Source organism: Strigops habroptila, chromosome 11 (genome assembly GCF_004027225.2).
Source record: "Strigops habroptila isolate Jane chromosome 11, bStrHab1.2.pri, whole genome shotgun sequence".
Classification (NCBI taxonomy): Eukaryota; Metazoa; Chordata; class Aves; order Psittaciformes; family Psittacidae; genus Strigops; species Strigops habroptila.
In genome coordinates, this window is record NC_046360.1 from 3,029,452 (window position 1) to 3,047,079 (window position 17,628).

General features: G+C 39.9%; 1 protein-coding gene across 6 annotated transcripts in view; it reads left to right on the plus strand.

The window, feature by feature from the left end:
• IFT81 (intraflagellar transport 81) overlaps window positions 1-17,628 on the plus strand; it is a 47,322-nt gene that overhangs the window by 19,703 nt on the left and 9,991 nt on the right. For 5 of the 6 annotated variants that reach the window (XR_003993778.1, XR_003993780.1, XR_003993779.1 and 2 more), the window contains exons 10-16: window positions 874-1,020; window positions 9,243-9,392; window positions 11,220-11,348; window positions 12,103-12,192; window positions 13,198-13,284; window positions 14,612-14,683; window positions 14,772-14,857. Coding sequence is in view for 1 of the 6 variants with exons in the window: in XM_030501669.1 (XP_030357529.1) it covers window positions 874-1,020; window positions 9,243-9,392; window positions 11,220-11,348; window positions 12,103-12,192; window positions 13,198-13,284; window positions 14,612-14,683; window positions 14,772-14,857 (761 nt within the window). In the remaining 5 variants the exon portion in view is untranslated. Of the gene's footprint in view, window positions 1-873; window positions 1,021-9,242; window positions 9,393-11,219; window positions 11,349-12,102; window positions 12,193-13,197; window positions 13,285-13,961; window positions 14,120-14,611; window positions 14,684-14,771; window positions 14,858-17,628 lie in introns of those variants that run through there. The other variant, XR_003993782.1, reaches the window with a different exon arrangement.

The following is a 17,628-nucleotide window of genomic DNA, read 5'->3' on the forward strand; positions in this document are numbered from 1 at the left end:
AAGCTGGTGTGTATTTTGCTTCACTTCTGTGTAAGTTTTCCCTTTTGTATGAAGAAACCAGATATGCCTCCAAATTCCTGGACGTGCATCGAAATTAACCTGTTGATAAAAATGCATTTTTTTGTCCTGAACTAAAGTACATTTACGTTCCAAAATCCATCAGCTTCTGGTCAAATCTTAGTACTATGAAATATTGTCTTGTATAAAATATTGGTTTTTAAATGCTCTATCTTCTAGACTCAAAAAAAAATAAGAGGAATAATTTGTAATCTGCACTATTTCTGTACTGTATTGCTTTATTCATTGTCTTCCAGCTATTTGCCAAGATTTAGTGGCTCAGATCTGCTGTTAGGATAACATATTTCTGTAGGTTGGAGTAGGTTGGAGTTATAAAAATCTGTATTATGACATTTGTGAAATCTTGGATAACTTTCCAGTTAAGCCATGTTGGTGCATCTTGCATATGCACAGAAAGGGACTAAGTAGAAGAAACGGAGCTGCTAAAATGCCTACCTTTTCTTCAATGAAAATGGAAAAAATGAGGTGAAGAAATGGAAATGTAAAATGTAAAATCTATCAACATGAATCTGTGAAAAAGGGTGTGTTTGGGATCTCGGCCATACTGGAGGAAGTTGGGAGCCTGCAATCAACTTCAGAGAAGTTGCGGTTTAACCCACTGTATCTAATGAATAATCAATGCTTTTTTCTCTGCAGTGAGACATGCTCACATTTCTTAATGAAAAACAGTTTCTGACAGTTAAAATGTGGTTTCAGTGGTGCAGTGCCTGAAATTTAATGGATTACATCTCACTAATGCTGAAAGAAGGCAGTTTTGACTTTACTTGTCCATATGCATTTTTAATGATCACGCAGGCATCTATAATGTCCCGGAAGAAGGAAGCCAAGGCTGAACAACTTCAGGCTGCTAAGGAAGAGCTGTCCCGCGTTGAAAAGCAGATGCAGCAGAAGACCAGCCAGGCCCAAGAGTTGGAAGGCTCGGAAGTTCTGAAAGGGGATGAGGTATGCACTGTAATGGGATATAAGGAAGAGGAAATCTTTGAGAGATGGATCGGTTTTTGTTAACTCACAATTTCCTTTTAACTTTACATTGCAATAACTGCCTCTACAGTATCCTATCCACTTTTATACTATCCTGTCAAACTACATGGCCTCAGCATTGCAATGCATTGGCCTCTGGGTGTTTTAATGCTCAAAGTTCAAACTTACCATATTTGAAGACTTGGTTTTTTGAAGTGCAGATAATACAGGTGCTGTCCAGTGCTTTCAAATGCCTTCCATTACTTATACTGCAGCAGTGCTTGAGTTGCAGCTATTTTCAAACTATTAATTTCAGTTCCTCACTCTGTACCTAATACATTGCAAGGTATATGAGGACTTAATGTTGGGCTATCTTAACATTCCAGACTCTGGATCAGAATAACATCAATATCACAACAGCCTGATGGCAAATAACTAACTATAAAAGTTAACAAGACTCATTGATTAGGAGTTCAAGTGAAAAATCACATAGATTATTTGATGTGTAATAAAAATCTGCATTACTATCCATTCTCTATGTGATATATGATCATAAAGCATAATATCAGCAATATCAGAAATGCAGTTAGTCCTGTTTCAAGTTAAATTTTGCCAGTCCCTCCTGAAGCTCATCTGCAATACAGCCTCTGACTAGCACAGTCAGTGTGGCTCAGGCAAGTCATATTTGAAGCTGTACTTAACAAAGCAGCTTTTTCTTCTTCAGAGGTTTGCAGGGAATACGGCTGCTGCAGCTGGGAACTGGTTTGTCAGGAAAATGAATTGACTTTCCTGGCGACAGTAATTTTTCTCTCTTTGGATAAAGCCTGTTAAGTGTACTTCCAGGAAGACTCACTAAAGCAAGAAGTATTTTAGCTGCATCATTCTTTGACTTCATATATCTTCTCAAGCCCTCATGTATTGCCTTCATTAGCACTGCCATTTATCAGGAGCAACACTCTTTGCTTTCTTTCTCTTTTGTCTATTTCTGTGCTTTTTTTACATACCAGGGAACGCCCTTTGTAGCAGGAACTCCCTTCCTAATCCCATAGGACATGCCCGCTCCACAAACATCAGTTTTCTGGAGTCTTAAAGAGTAAAGCAAGCGTGGCAATGTGTATGTGTACATCCATACGTAGAGCTTCCTGTGTGACAGGGAATCCATGCATGTTTCACTCATGCCTCTTGTCTTTCTCCTCTTCTGTACAAGATGAAAACTACAGGTGGAAGTAATGGCACAGACACTGAAAAACTGAGATGTTGATTTCTCTTACCAGGATGCTCTATACACATTCCAATGGTGTTCCAAGCAATAATAAGACGACCACTGCATTAGATTCCTCTCCACTACAAGGTTTTGAACCCCATGGGGCATGTTGCTTGAGTCCTTGACAACTTTTTAAGTGAAAAATAAAGCCAGAAAGCAGACAGTCTGTGTTTCGTGACGTGATGGGAAAGAAGTGTTTAATAGATCAACAAGAATGCATTACCAAGACAGCAGCATATGTTTTACATTATCTGCACAGGCACAGATAATGCATGTGCAGAAATAATTTGCGTTGTGCCTGTTCTTGAGGAGGATAACGTACTCTGATCCATAGAAATTCAAGAAGAACAGGGCAGGAGGGAAACCTCGTGAGGAGGAACCTCATAAGAGGCTTAATAAGGAAAAATTTAAGTGTCTGACACAAGGAAGAGGCTCAAGACAGAAAAAAGACCTGTTTTGAACATAACCTGCATTCCTTTTGTTCAAATGTGTTCTGCTTTTGACTTCTTAAATCTTTCGAGTCTTCATTTTTGAGGAGTGAGAAACAAATGACTGAGCACTTTGGGCAAAACCATCAGCTTTAAAATAAGAAGGGTTTGTCTTTTCATAAGAAGCATTTCCTGGTTTGTAAACTCCTTTCTGCACATTGGCCCAAGGACTATACAATCTACTATACAGTCATGTCCTGATCTTGTTTATGGCTTCATTAGGTAAACTGCAGAGGTACTCACGGGCAGCAGTGTAATGCATTTAGAAGAGTGTTTCCTATGGCTAAAAACCAGGGAAGGATTTGAATTCTTGATTATTTTGATCACCTATTTTTCAAAGGTCGCACTTTCCTCATCTGGAAAATGGAGATAGTGATATTTAATTATTTTATAAGTGTCTGCTGCCAAAAATGCTGCATAGGACCTTGGTACTGTACTTTTTGTATCTCCTTAAAGTACATTAATTACATTGCAAATGCACATTACAGATACAGTCCTGCTTCAGCCTAGGTTGTGAGAAGACAGGACTGATAAATGAGACAAATAAGTTGGCAGGGAAGCAAAAGTGAAGTGAACAGGTTCTCTCTCATCAGTTCACCAGACAACCTTTTGCTATAGGTTCATTTCTGGTATGTTATGCCTTTAGATTTGTGTTTTCTGGTTCAGTGCTTTGTTACTCCAGCTTTGAGCCAATACTGAAGGAAATCTTGATTAATGTAGTGGTGAGTCACTGCTGCAATACACGTGTTTGATGGGGACAGAAGGAGGTTGTACATTCAACCTTCACTTTGTACTCTCAGACAACCAAGAGCTTCCTTATGCTTTCTTGTCGCAATCACACACATTTTACACTTAGTTCTTCCAGTTTCAAAAAGGAAGAAAGAGAGGTTTTTAACAAATAGCTTTGCTGTCTTAAGTTTAAAATGGGCATTTAATCCTGCCATGTTTTACCTATCTGAATGCTACAGTTTAATCAAAGAACTATTTTTCTCCCATACCCGTTATTTCTCATCTTCTCTCTGTCTCACTTTGCCGTATCCTCTTACATCATGGCACTCACAAGACTTGGCAATCAAAGAAACGGTGCCTTCCCAGCTTGTGCTCCCATACCAGTATTTGGATCTCCACTTGAGGTCTTCTTAGCACTTCATTCACCAAAAGGTCAATCCTGGCTCGTGTTTTCTGGTGCTGGTGTTCTCCTTTATTCTGTAATTGTAAAAAGGAATGTTACAGCATTTGAGAGGCTGTACACCTAGATAGAACTTAGAGGAAACAGCAGGGAACAACCAATTCATTTACATCAAACACAAAAAAAGCAGGAATAAATTGTCTGTTTCAGGGATTACAGAATCTTTTTAAGCACTTCAAACAAAGCACAATGAGCATGGGGTAGAGTTGGCAGGTTCCTCACTGCAGCTGTCAGATCCTGAAAATTAGGGAATCAAATGTTGACACTTAGAAGGCTAGATGGTTCAATTACAAGTGATCCTAGGTAAAGCTGGGGTATTTTTAGCTCTTTACACAATGCATTGTGCTTTTCAGAGCTCAGCATAGGGCCCCAAGGACCTAGACTTTCCCAAGGCATCAGAACAGCAGTGCCACCGCGGTGCTTCGCTACAGTAGTTGAAATGAATATGCTTTTGAGAGTGCAGCATGGAAAATCCTATCAGGTTGTTAAGATATGTGAGGTTTGCACATTCATTTACATAAGGAGTTTAATTTTTTCATCCGTGCCTACCTGCCTCCTGGTAAAGCAATCTAAAAAGGGTTTCACTTTGCAAACAGAGAAAACAGGCGGTCTTGGACCATAGATCTTGTCACTGTGCCTCTCAAACTGTCAGGTCTGTTTGAATCCACCTGAAAGAGTTACCAGGCTCCAAATTAGGTGGGTGGGTTTTTAAGAAAGTAGCTATAAAAGAGCTCTCACCTTGAATGTTAAGCACTTTAAGCCAGGAGCCAGGGCATGTTATCCTATCCATTTGCTATCTTCCTCTTTTCACGAAAGTTCTAGGTCCAGTAATATTCCTGTTTATCAAAGGCTCCTTCCACATGAAAATAGGAGAGTAGCTGGTAATCAGGGTATGAGAACAACAGTGGCAAATCTGTAGGGTTCTTAGGGAAGCCAGAAGCTTTTTGCTGTAAGAAGTTAACCATCATTTAAGCCAAATGTATGCAGTGATTCAGACGAATCTGTACTGAACTGGATGCTCGTTCAGCACCCACTGGCATGAATAAATCATCCATTTTCTTGAGCTGTGCATTTCAGTGATAACTAAGAATGGGTTTTCATTATAAAGGTTCTGATTGATCCAAATTATTAGTAATGGCTACTTTAATATTTCTTTCCTGTCTAGAAGCAAGCTCTCCTAGGAGAGATACCCTACTTACTGCTAATGAAGAATTTTCCTGATTGATCTGCCCAATGAGCAGGCTGTGGGATACTTTCATTTTAATAAATTGAGATAATACTGCTCCTATCTTTATCTTCTAGAAGTTTGTCCTCCTATGTAGGAGTTATTAGCTATAGCCAACAGTTGCTTAAATTTAGAGCCTCTTAGGAAAAAATGCTGAAAATCTGTTATGATCAGGAACTTTTCCTGCCTGAATTTGAATCCTTTGGACACTCTGTACCCCCTTAATTGGTCTAGTTAGAAAATTAAAACATCTGTTCCTCAAGTCTTAATAAAAATAGAGATAGTCAGCTAAGATCTGCTGCAGTTACTGGGCTTATGCAAGTAATTTTATTAGCAAAACTTTATTTGGAACCTTGTTTGGATTATGTATTTCAGAAAGATTGGGGTTTTTTTAGTAATACTTTCTGTAGGACTTCTGTATGAAGAATATTTTGATTACTATAACACAAATCGATACAGTGATCCAGAAAATACTGTTTTCTCGCAAGTAAAGGATTAATCTGGGATTTGTTCTTTTCTGAAAACAAGCTTATCCATTTTCTCCTTTAAGGATAATCTTGGAATAAGAACCATGTGACAACTTCACAGGGGCAAACGTTAGTTTTAAGGAGACAAAATGATGGGCTTATAGTGAAGGCATAAGACCAGGCATTAGAGGAGCTGGGCTTTGATCCCAGTTCAGCAACGCACTGAAGCATGTGGTTGACATGCTTATGTTTGTTCCTGGGGTAACCTGCTGTATGGTCCCAGAGAAGCTATTTCAATAGCTGTGGTTCCATCTTGTTGTATTTAGAATTGTCATAAAACTTAATGACTTCACAACAGTGTGATAAGACTTCATCTGGTGACAGCAATCTCTTTCAGGTTGTAATAAGCGGAGAAGCACAAAGCACTAGTGCTGCTGGATCCTTTAGATAACAACGGAACATAATACAGGGATGCGAGATACCTGCACGCTGCAGGGCATTGTAGGAGACACCAAAGCCCTGTTTTCATTCACTCCGTTTCATAATCTAGATTCCACACTTGTTCTGTTTCAGTCACCCATAAAAATAGCCAAGTGAAAAAGCATAATCCTTCCTTGCTTTCATTTGGATAGTTTTTCCATCTCGAGGGCTCTGACCTGACTAGCAAACATGGGGCTCCAGCCTCATTTACACTAACTGCTAACTCGGTGCCAGCATTTGGTTCTTTTCCAGTCATGTAATCTTTGAAGCTTAAATAACTATTTGTATTAAGTTGCTTGAGAAAGAAAAGCTTTCTATGACATGGCCTTGAATGGTGCCTCACTGCAGGCACTGGCCGATCCCTGGGAATTCTGTAGGTTGAGCCTGCTGAGTATCTACGCAGGAAGAAGTTGACCTGGTCTATGGGAAAATGCCGCTGCTGCTGGAAAACAGATTCCTTTTGGTTAACTGTAAAGTGATATGGCTGAACAGTGTTATTCTTTTGGGAACTATGCAAATTATTTCAAAGACCTTTTGCCACAGCAAAGTACAGTGTTTTATAGCACTTTAGGGGCTTGATTTTTCATTTACATATAGATGGGAGCAGGAAATATATAAAGCTGCAGAAGTAATGCTTACGCAGATGAAAGCACTGATATTTTAGAAGAAGCTTCTGTTTATTTTTTTGGAAACCTATGGAATGATTCTCAGCTTTTAGGCTGAAGAAACCCAATTTTGCCATAAGATCCCTACAGGCTGCTGATTTAAATGGAGTCAAATCCAATAACTCCAGCTCTGATTTTTGCCCTTGATCTAAAGAAGCCTTCACTTAGCGAGATTTTGAGGGGCTGAACTGTGCTGCCTTTGGAGGAGGTGGAGACTACAGATATTATCGTTGTTTATACCTTGTTTTGTCTCGTTTGCTGCAATAAAAGCTATGTGAGAGGTTGAGTTTGCTGTTGAAAAGCCAGAGATTGTGCTGAAAGATAGACAGCATCCTCTAAATGAATAGGTTTTGCTTGTCAATGTGAGCAACTTGTAGTTCATTTTGGATGAAATTTTAATGATATAGTCCTAACTTAATCAACTAATAATAGAACATTGGTAGAATCAGTTCTTTAATCAACAAAATCTTTTGACTTCCATTGTAAAATACATTATGCTTTGAATATTGAATATGCAAATACTCAACCTCCCACTCGAGCTATTTTCAAGACCTTAAAAGTAGCTATAGAAGTGAAGAGAATAATAGTTGGCTTTTCATCCTGGGCTAAACCAACAGAAAACCATTGAGATTTGATAGCTGAATGTGGTCACGTATTAAGTAAGTTTAATCTTTTACATCATTCTTTACTATATTCCACTGGTCAAATGAAATATCTCAGGAACTACTCAATCAAGACTGTGCTTCACTTGATTTTTCCTCAGCTAGTTGGAGAGGTTGTATTTATACTTTTGGACTCTCTTGAAAATCACAGAAACCTTGGTATTGTCTGAGCAATTAAAAAAAAAAAGCCTTTTGTATTAACTAAAAGGATATGAAACAGAATTGCTGTGAAAAAGAATTAATTCTGGTAATACTTTATTCAGGGTGCCAATAATCTAACAAAGGCAGGCTGACAGTAAGAGGGCTGCCTCCGCTGTGCAGTGCTGTGGCTTAGGTGACCTTGTCTACCCTTGTCCTAGGTAGTACACACAATGTAAACCGGTGTTCCAAAGCCACGCATAGTCCAATCTGCATAGAGCACATTGAGTAATTTGTGGGTTTGTTCTTTCACCAAAAACGTTTATAGCTTTTGGCTTTAAAAATAGTTCTGGAGCATAGCAAGAGAGAAGCAGCTTTGGCCTAGATATCGCACAGGATGGCAGATGAACAGGGTTGATTTCATTTTGGGCATTGTGCCCAGGACACTTTTTATAGAACATACAGTTACTCTGGGGGTTCTTAGGCTGTGGTCACACCAGTTTTTTGGATTTAGTCTTTGGAAAGGAGAGGTATAATTCTGCAAAAAGAAAAATTAATGTAAATTTCAAACGCAAAGTTCCTTTATGTTTGACTTTTAAACTTGTATCAGTGGTAGTGGGAGTCCTGTTTTCTCCATGGGGCTGCCTGTTCTATGCTCACACTGCACACATGGAACCCCTCCTCATCGAGGAACATTCTGAAGCCTGTTCTTACATCATTTACTTTAATAAATTTATTTACTTTCCATCTCTGGATCTGGATCTAAAACAATTTTTAGTTGTGACTATCATTTGTCTCGTAGCTCTCATGTAAACTAGAAGAGCTAGGCCTGTTTGACAGATGGAAAACATTAAGGCAAAGAAAAATAGTGCATATTTGTTTCAACGCCTGATACTTCATCTGCGTTAGAACTGGAGCACGCACAGATTCAGGTGTAAGTTACCTACGGTGTTGATCTGTGAGGCTATTTTACTTAGTCTTTAATAAAACTCTAAATTCTCCATTACTCTAGCTTTTGAGTGAAATAGATGGTGCATTTCACTGCTTCTGTGCAAGGACTCTGCTCTTCTCCTGTTCTTAAAAACTCAGCCAATCATACCATTTAGGTCTGCAAGAGTCAAGGAAAGAGAACGACAGATTCTAACTATTGAGAACTACCACTTAAAGATTTTCCTTTCCCAGGCCCTTTTCCAATTTTTCTGCACTTTCTTATCATGTTTCTTGGTTTGCAGAGCTCTTTGGGGCTGTGCACTGCTCATCTGGTGCATTGGTACAAGTGCAAATTACTATTACATTAACTTTATTATCTGTGATTCTCACAACGTTCTACAAAGAGTAATTACTTTTCCAACTGTCAAACGGTGATGAGCGGAACGGAGGGATCTTGCTATTGCAAATGGGTGAGCTGGGACACAGAAAGCAGTAGAGCTGGTTTCGTTCATCTCCCTCAGTGACCAAATGCAGAGCTGAAAATAAATGGACCCTGGGAATCCTGAATTCCAGTCTCTGTTCTAAACACTTCACTATGCAGTCCAGATAGGATAATTCTATTTTATATAGCAGCACTCTGCGATAAGGCTCTGTTTTGCTTTAAGTCAAATGATATTTCTGTCTCTCTCTTCCCAGTTGAAACAGTATGTTAATAAGCTCCGGAGCAAGAGCACGTTTTATAAGAAGAAGCGACTGGAAGTAGCAGAAATTACAGCTGAGTATGGCATCCTCCAGAGGACAGAAGAACTTCTCAAACAGCGCCACGAGGCTATTCAGCAGCAGTTGGTAATACAGGCATTTACTGCTCCCACAGTCCAGCACCCTTCCTTCCCTGCGAACAGCTCTCTAATAAGATGGATGTTGTTCTGTTAGATTCTAATGTGCATCGTCCTCAGGTCTCCTGCTGGCATTAGCAAAAGAGTCATTAGGGTATAAAGTTTATTTCTGTCTGTTGACTATGTGAAGCTGCTGTACTTTATGTTGAGCAACTGTTTCTTACAGGCAGTCACGACTGTCCTGCAGTTTCTTTTTAGGCTGAGGGGCTTGACCCTGCTTTTTCAAGTCAATGGTAGATCTTCACTAAAGCCAGTTAAAGCAAGGCTGGATTCTTAAATTAGTTTCTGGTATCCACATACATAGTAAGGGCTTTGAAAATGACCAACAGCAAATAGGATTCAAGTTACTGCTGCAAAATATATCAGAATAGTATTTAAAAGCAGAGCAGGCAGGAAGGAAACATTCTAACCCCAGAATATTTAGAAGAAAATGCATTTCACAGTCAGTGAAACATGTAAAACTGGATGAGTGCTTTTTCTAGCCAGAACAGCAGGAGAAGGATTTCTGCTATGCACAACTGTAAGCATTCAGGGAATATACATGCATCCCAAATGCAATGCCACTGCTGTAGTGTTTTCTTCCCGTACCAGTATTCTTGTTATCAAATACTTCAGTTTGATTTCTCTTTTGTCCTGTTTGTTATATGTACGTATTTTGCATCTTGAAACATAGAAGTATTTGCCTTATTAAAAGAAAATGGAAAGTGTGAAAATACATGGGCTAGGCTCTGGAGAGATACTTGCAGAGATGCAGTGGATGATGTCATGCTATTTCAATAGCATTCATTGTTTAATCAAAAGTAAGACCAGAACTGCTACCTGGGTAGAAAGAAGCCCCTACTGCTGTAGGACCAGAGCTTGTTCTCATGATTGCTACCCACTGGAAGGAAGGGGAATAAACACTGATGAAGTATTTATTAGCAGCACACCAGTCATCTCACAGGGAGATCACAGCAGAGACAGTGTCTTTCTCTGAAGTGGCTGCACGTGGTCACCAGTGCATTCTCATTTAGGTCTGACCTTCCCTAAACTACCTCTTAGTAAAACTACAGAGCTTTGACTCCCTAAAGTTCTTCCCACCAGATGACTAGTGAGCACTCTTTCCCCATAGAATCAAATCTCCTCCTTCTAGCCCTGGGCATAACACCTTGTCAAATTACACACTGCTATTAAAAGTCTGAAAAGAGACAAATCTTTTCTTAAGCAGATGGTTGTGAAAGGTTTTTAAGGATAATGGACTTGGAGTTCAGAGATATGTGGCACTTTTTAGAAGGCATGTTTTGCTTTTTAACAAATTGTGGATGCATAAATCAACACTTTGCTGAAAATTGCAGAAAATAATGAGCAAGCGTCGCTAAAGAGCATTACATCAACATACAATTAAATGTAAAGCTTAGGTGATGTAGTGCTAGGCTTTGCTAGTAAGATGGTATTAGTGTTACTGTAATGACTCCAATAATTAGTTTTGCTACATCTTCAGATTAAGCAGCTGCATTTTACACACTGAGCTTCAGAGCCTGACCTAAAGCCCACTTGACCTTGTGGTTCATTTCATTGGGCATTAGGTGATCAAATAGTGTTAGGATAGTTGTTACTATCCTACTGTACAGGCACTAGATAAAAAGGTTTCCCTGGCAGTTAGATCATTAATCACTTTTAAAATAAACTGATTACAGTACTTACCTTTTCCCATTTCTTACAGTATTTTGGCTCTCTGAAGGAATTTGCCATGTTACTTGATGGACTCACATTCCATGTGTACTTTTTGTGTCTGCAGCAAGCTATCGAAGACAAGAAAGGCATTTCTGGATACAGTTACACCCAGGAGGAGCTGGAGAGAGTATCTGCAGTAAAGAGTGAAATGGATGAAATGAAAGGCCGGACACTAGATAACATGTCTGAAATGGTGAGTTTTGGCTTAAGCTATTGTATTTCCTCAATTTGGGTATCTGGTTCCTCAGCATATAAACATATAAACTCAAGTTTAAGAGCTAAATCCGTTGGGTTTTTCTCTGTAGCCCAATTTTCAATTGCCCTTAGTTCTGTCATGTTTTAATTTAACTTCCCACATAGCCATAGAAGCAAGACAGAACTTGAATTTCTAATTTGAAAATATGGCAAAAGAGCAAAAAGCAAAATGACATTCTTTGAAATCATTAGGGTGCTTTTAAAATGAAGTGGTATAATTAAAACAGAATGACTCTCAAATAGAAAGCTGGCTCGAATTTGACTCTTCAGTATAAATCATTTAAAGTGACTCTGTTTTAGCATTTTCAAACGTTATTTAACTTATGCAGAGCTTTTTTTGTCTGTTTCCTTAAGGATTTTTTCCTTTCTCTTGGTCCACCTCTATGCAACTCCTTCAATTTCCCCTACTCCTTAAGCTCTCCAGGTGTCTGGCACATGGGGTGTCTCCTGGGCTTCTCTGTGATGTTCTCACTTGAAACAATGGAAGCAGAATTAGTCTTGTTTGTGGTAATGACCCCACTGCAAGATGGGCTCTTTTCCTTGGTTAATTAGGCCTGAACTTCTATATAGTTCAAGCTTCATCACACACTTTATATATTTTGGGTTACTTCTCTTTCTTTTCACATTCCTTATTATGTAAATGTACTATTAGTATCATAGTGTTAATGTATATTATTTTGTTGCTCTCTCAGGTTAAAAAACTGAACAGCATGGTGGCAGAGAAGAAGGCAAGCCTAGCTCCTGTTATCAGAGAACTGAGGCAGTTGCGTCAAAAATGCCAGGTTAGTAGAAGCACTTCTCTCATGCTAAGTAAATAAAATCAGAATCCCAAATAAGTGTCGTTTATGGATCTCTGTAGTGCTGTACAAGAACATAAGCAACTCCAAAGACAAGCTGGAAACAGCAGAATGGGTCAGCAGTGATTTGCAACAGGCAACATGCTAAAGACTGGGATTCATAAAAGCTGACAGTGCAGGCACAAAGTTAAGCTGAAAATGTTGTCCCTTAGAGCAATTCAAAACACTGCACCAGGAGAACATTTAAAAATCATGGTTCAAAACTGTAGCAAAGTGAGTTTTCCAATTGGTTTCAAAGCTTTTTCTGCATCTCTGAGCTAATGATCTCAACTAACCCTCCCCTTTTGAAATGGATTGCAAATCCCTCATCCAAATAGTTGAATACATTGATCTAAGTCCTATATTAGTCTGTAGGAATGACAGATTTATCCATTTGTTTTCAACATTTTAGGGAGCTGAAAAATTAGAAGTCATTCAGGGCCACAGCTGCTGTAAGTTGGCTCCTTGCTGTAGAAGTAAATAGAGCAATCCAGTTCTGTCGACTGAATTTCCAGAAAAATTCCTCTTAATGGTGCTATTAAAAGTGTCAGCAAATGAAATCCAGTGAAAGCTTGTTGTGTACAACTAGAAAGCTGGTTTTTCATAGGTAGCAAATTAACTAATCCTTTCTTAATCTCTATCTCTATGATTATTTTGCCTTTCTTCTTGCAAACACTGCTTACTAACCAAGCACATCAAAGCTGTGGCTGTGAAGAGGAGATGTGCCCTGTTGTGATGTCTTCAGCTGAGCTTCCAATATGCATGTGGAGCCTTGTGGCTTCCCCCTGTGTAATAACACCCATATGCCTGCTGGGTTTATGTAAGCGTCTGCCAGTGTGCCAGCAGCTGAGGGTGATGTGTGAGACTGAGAGCAGCACCGTCTGCCTGAATGTCACATGTCAGTCAATTGAAGAGTTCATTTATGTCTCCTTTTGCCCCTTTTTACATAAGGAATTAACTCAAGAATGTGATGAAAAGAAAATCCAATACAACAGTTGTGCAGCAGGGTTAGAGAGCAATCGCTCTGCGCTGGAACAGGTAAGGTGCTGGCTTGCTCATGCATGTTCATAAACACTGTGCAACCTGTTATTCTCTCTGGTACAATATTTTCCCTGCTTCCCTCTGGGTATGGAAAACACAAATCCACCTCAGGTGGAAATGACTCAGTGGTGAGCCACAACTACACAAATCATGCCTGAAGCTGCTGTGGACTGGATACAGTCTCACACATCTCCAGCAACCAATAACTTGGTGGTACTTCAGTCCATCCACCAACGTCCAGCTTTGATTAGCAAGGTACATCCCCCAGAAATCCTGCTGGCCTAGATAGTGTCTGTTGGGAAGGAATTTGACCATAAAATACTTGTGCTGTAGCACTTCTAGGAAGGGAGGTACTTAAATCAATGCAGTCCTTTAATGTGGGGAAAGTATTCATATGTTTATATGAATCTGCTTTACCTCACTAGATCCCCTCTGTGAATTTAGCCTGGACTTGGTTTTTCAAGGCCTTGCCCACGTACGGAATAGCTGTCATAATAAAAAAGGTGTACATTTAAAGTGTGGGTGGACATAAAGGTAATTCTTTTCTTGCACTAAAAGTACCTTTTTATGGCTTAATCCAGCAAAATAAAAGAATCCACAGATGAACCTACTATGAAGCAGACCTTCCATAAGAACTATTTTACAATAGCAATCAAGGCTTTTTTTTCTTGCAGACAAATCTTGGTCATTTTCTAACACGTGATGACAATCACATCCCCTGATTAAGCTGGACATGAGTGTCAGCAAACCCTTGCAGCTGAACAGCAGAATTCCATTTTCCAGCTGATGGTCCAAAAATCAGCTTTGGAGTTGACAAACTGTGTGACCTGGGGTACAAGAATTCCCTTTGGATTATTGGGGTGGTTTTGTATAGACCATTTAGAGATGGGACTAACCCACTGCCTCCATACTCCCCGATGTAATTATTGGTACTATTAACATATCTGTAGCTTCTAACACACATTTTGCAGATGAGTACCAGGAAATGGTTATTCACAACTGTATTTAGCACTTATGATGTGCTTATGTGCTTAGGAACAAGAGTCTTGGCAGCACTTGAGGTGTCTGTTGGAAGTCAGTCATATTAATAAACACCCATTAACAGTCATTTAGCATCTCTAACTGTGACCAAAACTGCAAATCTATTGTCTTTGACTTCAAAAGAGACTTTTGGAAAGCCCAAATTATATAAACATCTGAGAATTTATCAATTCAGTATTATGCCTGTTTCTATTCCAGTCTCTTATGCTTTATAGGGCAACACAGGGCATCTCCTGTGGACTTCAGTTTTGATCTGCTTTGAAATCTTATTCTTGTACCACAGGAAGTGAAAGGACTTCTTGAGGAGTGTGTTCAGGAAGAAAGCAACTACCATTACATTAACTGCATGAAAAGGGTAAGATCACAAGAGGGTCCAAATTATTCATCGTGAAATGAAATAACAATTGTAATATATATATGTTTAATTACCTCTTTCTTTGTAGAATCTAGAAATACAGCTGCAGCGTGCTAAAGAAGAAATGAAGGCCTATGTCTCCCCAGACCCACAGGAGAGGCGAAAGGCGATTCGGTGAGTGCATTAATGCGTTTCCTTTGTGTTAACTTGCAGGATATTCATAAACTAAGGTTGAAGTTTGGAATTTTCTCACTGGCATTTGAACTGGAGGAGTTCACTTGACAAATTTAGAAACACTATAATAATCTAAAAATAAGCATCTCGAATTCCAGTATATGCTGCTGTAAACCTAGGAGTTCTCTCAGACATACCAAAAGATTTTCCCTTCCTGCTGGAGATTATAGGCCCCAGATAGTGGTTTTAACTTGCAGCCTCTGTTGGCACAAGCTCAGAGAAGCCCTGCAGGAAGTGTGGCTCTACCACACATGATGCCTCTGCCAAGTTCCCCCCCCAAGGCTCCCGCGTGCAGGAGGAGAAGGTCTACCACCTCTTGGAGAGCCACCATATGCTCCTCTCAGGTTTTGGCCATTTCTTGCAAATCTTCTACTTGTCTTTCCAGTATAAGAGCTGTCACCAGCTCTGGTACAAGAGTGGAGGACAGTGTATATACATCATAAATGGATTTTGTTTTGCTCCTATTTGTAGTTCTGATTGGAAGTAGAATGAATACTGTTCTGCACTGTCACACTCACCTTCATCTTTGCGTTCAATCTAATTTACTCCATTGAAGACACTTGCTTCATCCTGTGAGGCTTTTCAGGACCCCTTTCCTTTGCCTGGTAGGGAGAGAAGCACAAAAGGTTATGAACTGAGCTGCTGATCTTTTTTTCCATGTCATTTTCTATTTTAAATGGTGCAGTCCTGCCAAAGATTGAAATGTTTTCTGGATTAATTATCTGTGCTAAGAAGTCTAAATGTTACCATGTCTCAGATGTTTTTTTACCCTATATTGAATGCTGAATATGTTTGTTCAGGGGGCATCAGCTCTGCCTCGTACCCCTCCATCTCACAGTCTGCATCAACCAGTGTTCCTATAGTTTGCTTTATCATTTAGGCTTGGAACAGCCACAGCATTATAATTCCTTGATGAAGGCCTCTTCTTAGATCTCTGCATTTGTATTTCAGTGATGGGCCAGATTGTTGCATGGGATCTGTGTCATCTGCCATGGCAGAGCTGCAGCTCATGCACAGGCTTCTGTACAATGTGCCAAAATGCTGCACAAAACTGTCCCATTCACAAACCAATATGAAAACATGACTGAGTGCAAAGATAGAACTGCTCCATTAGGTAATTAAGAATCATTCTGCATTCCGTTTGAAAGCTTCAGACTTGCCAGTGTGCTGACATCACAACAGGAAGAGAGAACCAGCAGTTGTCTGTCACTTCTCAAAAGAGATGGAAGAATAAATTAGTGTCTTAAACTGAATGAGGAAACTCCAGAGATTCCCTCAGGAAGACATGAGGTCTTCCTCCATCAGATCCTTCATGAACTAGAAGTTGTCCTGATGCACCTTGCACTGGCTCCAGTGGAGCTGTATCTCATCATAGGATCCCAGACTAGTTTGGGTTGAAGGGACCTTAAAGCTCACCCAGTTCCAACCTCCTGCCATGAGCAGGGACACCTTCCACTAGAGCAGGTTGCTCCAAGCCCCTATGTCCAACCTGGCCTTGAACACTGCCAGGGATGGGACAGCCACAGCTTCTCTTTTGGCGTCCACAATCTCCTGCTGCTCTAGAACATGAGGCAGAGACCTCAAGGAAGTGAAGGGTTAGATTAATATCCATCACAGAGACGTTCCACAAGGATCTGAGGTGTGAGAATGTTTAAATATGACATAGTAAACAATGCAGCAAAAATAAGAGTAAGAAACGAATCAGAACTACTGATGTTAGGGTAGGAGGAGATAGAATGTGAATGGAGGCTAAGAAGCCTCTTATTCCATCTCACAAAGTAATGGAAGGCTGTAGGAAATAAAGATTTATCTAATGAAAGATGATAAAACAGCAAAATTAAGCAGAAGGGTGAAAAGAGAAGTGATTGTGAGGAAACTCTTAGTGATGATGTGAATATCCATCAGGATGAAGAGCAGCCCAGCTCAGCCAAGCAGCTGAGAGGAAATGCAGGTCCAGCCTTTTGGGGCCTCATGGGGAAGGGGAGGGTCTGCACTTGGGCACAGACACTAAGCAAGAACTGCTCTGACTGTGGTGCTTGTGGAGGGACCATCCCCAGTGTGAGCTCTCACCCAGACAAGCCCTGGAAGCCAAATGCTGGAACCGAGCACGAGTCCAGCTCTGTCATTCCAGGTATGGCGAGGAGAATGCGAGTGGAGCATTACCACTGTCCCTGTCTCACTTGCTAATGCAAGGCTGGGGAAATCAGCCTCACACAGTGACTACACACATTTCTGACCCTCTGTAAGAGGTCACAGCCCCGTCGCGTTTAAACAACTTACAACAAAAGTTCAATACAGCCAATTGCAACGTCTCCAATGAGATAAGATTTTTTTCTAGACATCCTTTTAGAATGTGTCTTTTCAGCAGACACTGGAATGTAAACGGAGTAAAAATGAACCATAAATAGAACAGCACTTTCCTAACAACGTATTGAACAAAAAATGTCTGAATTCTGACCCCCTTTATTGAATCTAAACCCTCTGCCTTGTGGAGTCACTTCTGAGGAACGTGAAAAGTTAATTTTCCTCTCTAAAAATAGAAAGTTGTGGCTTTTTTGATGAAGTTATTAAGTTGCATTCTTTCCAGTCATCATTATAAATAGTAAAGAAAAACTTAGTAGGAAAGACATCCAATCTTCTGATGATTACTTTGAAAACTCTGATTAAAAAAAAACCCATAACAACTGTGTTCTTGAGGCCAAATGCGTGTG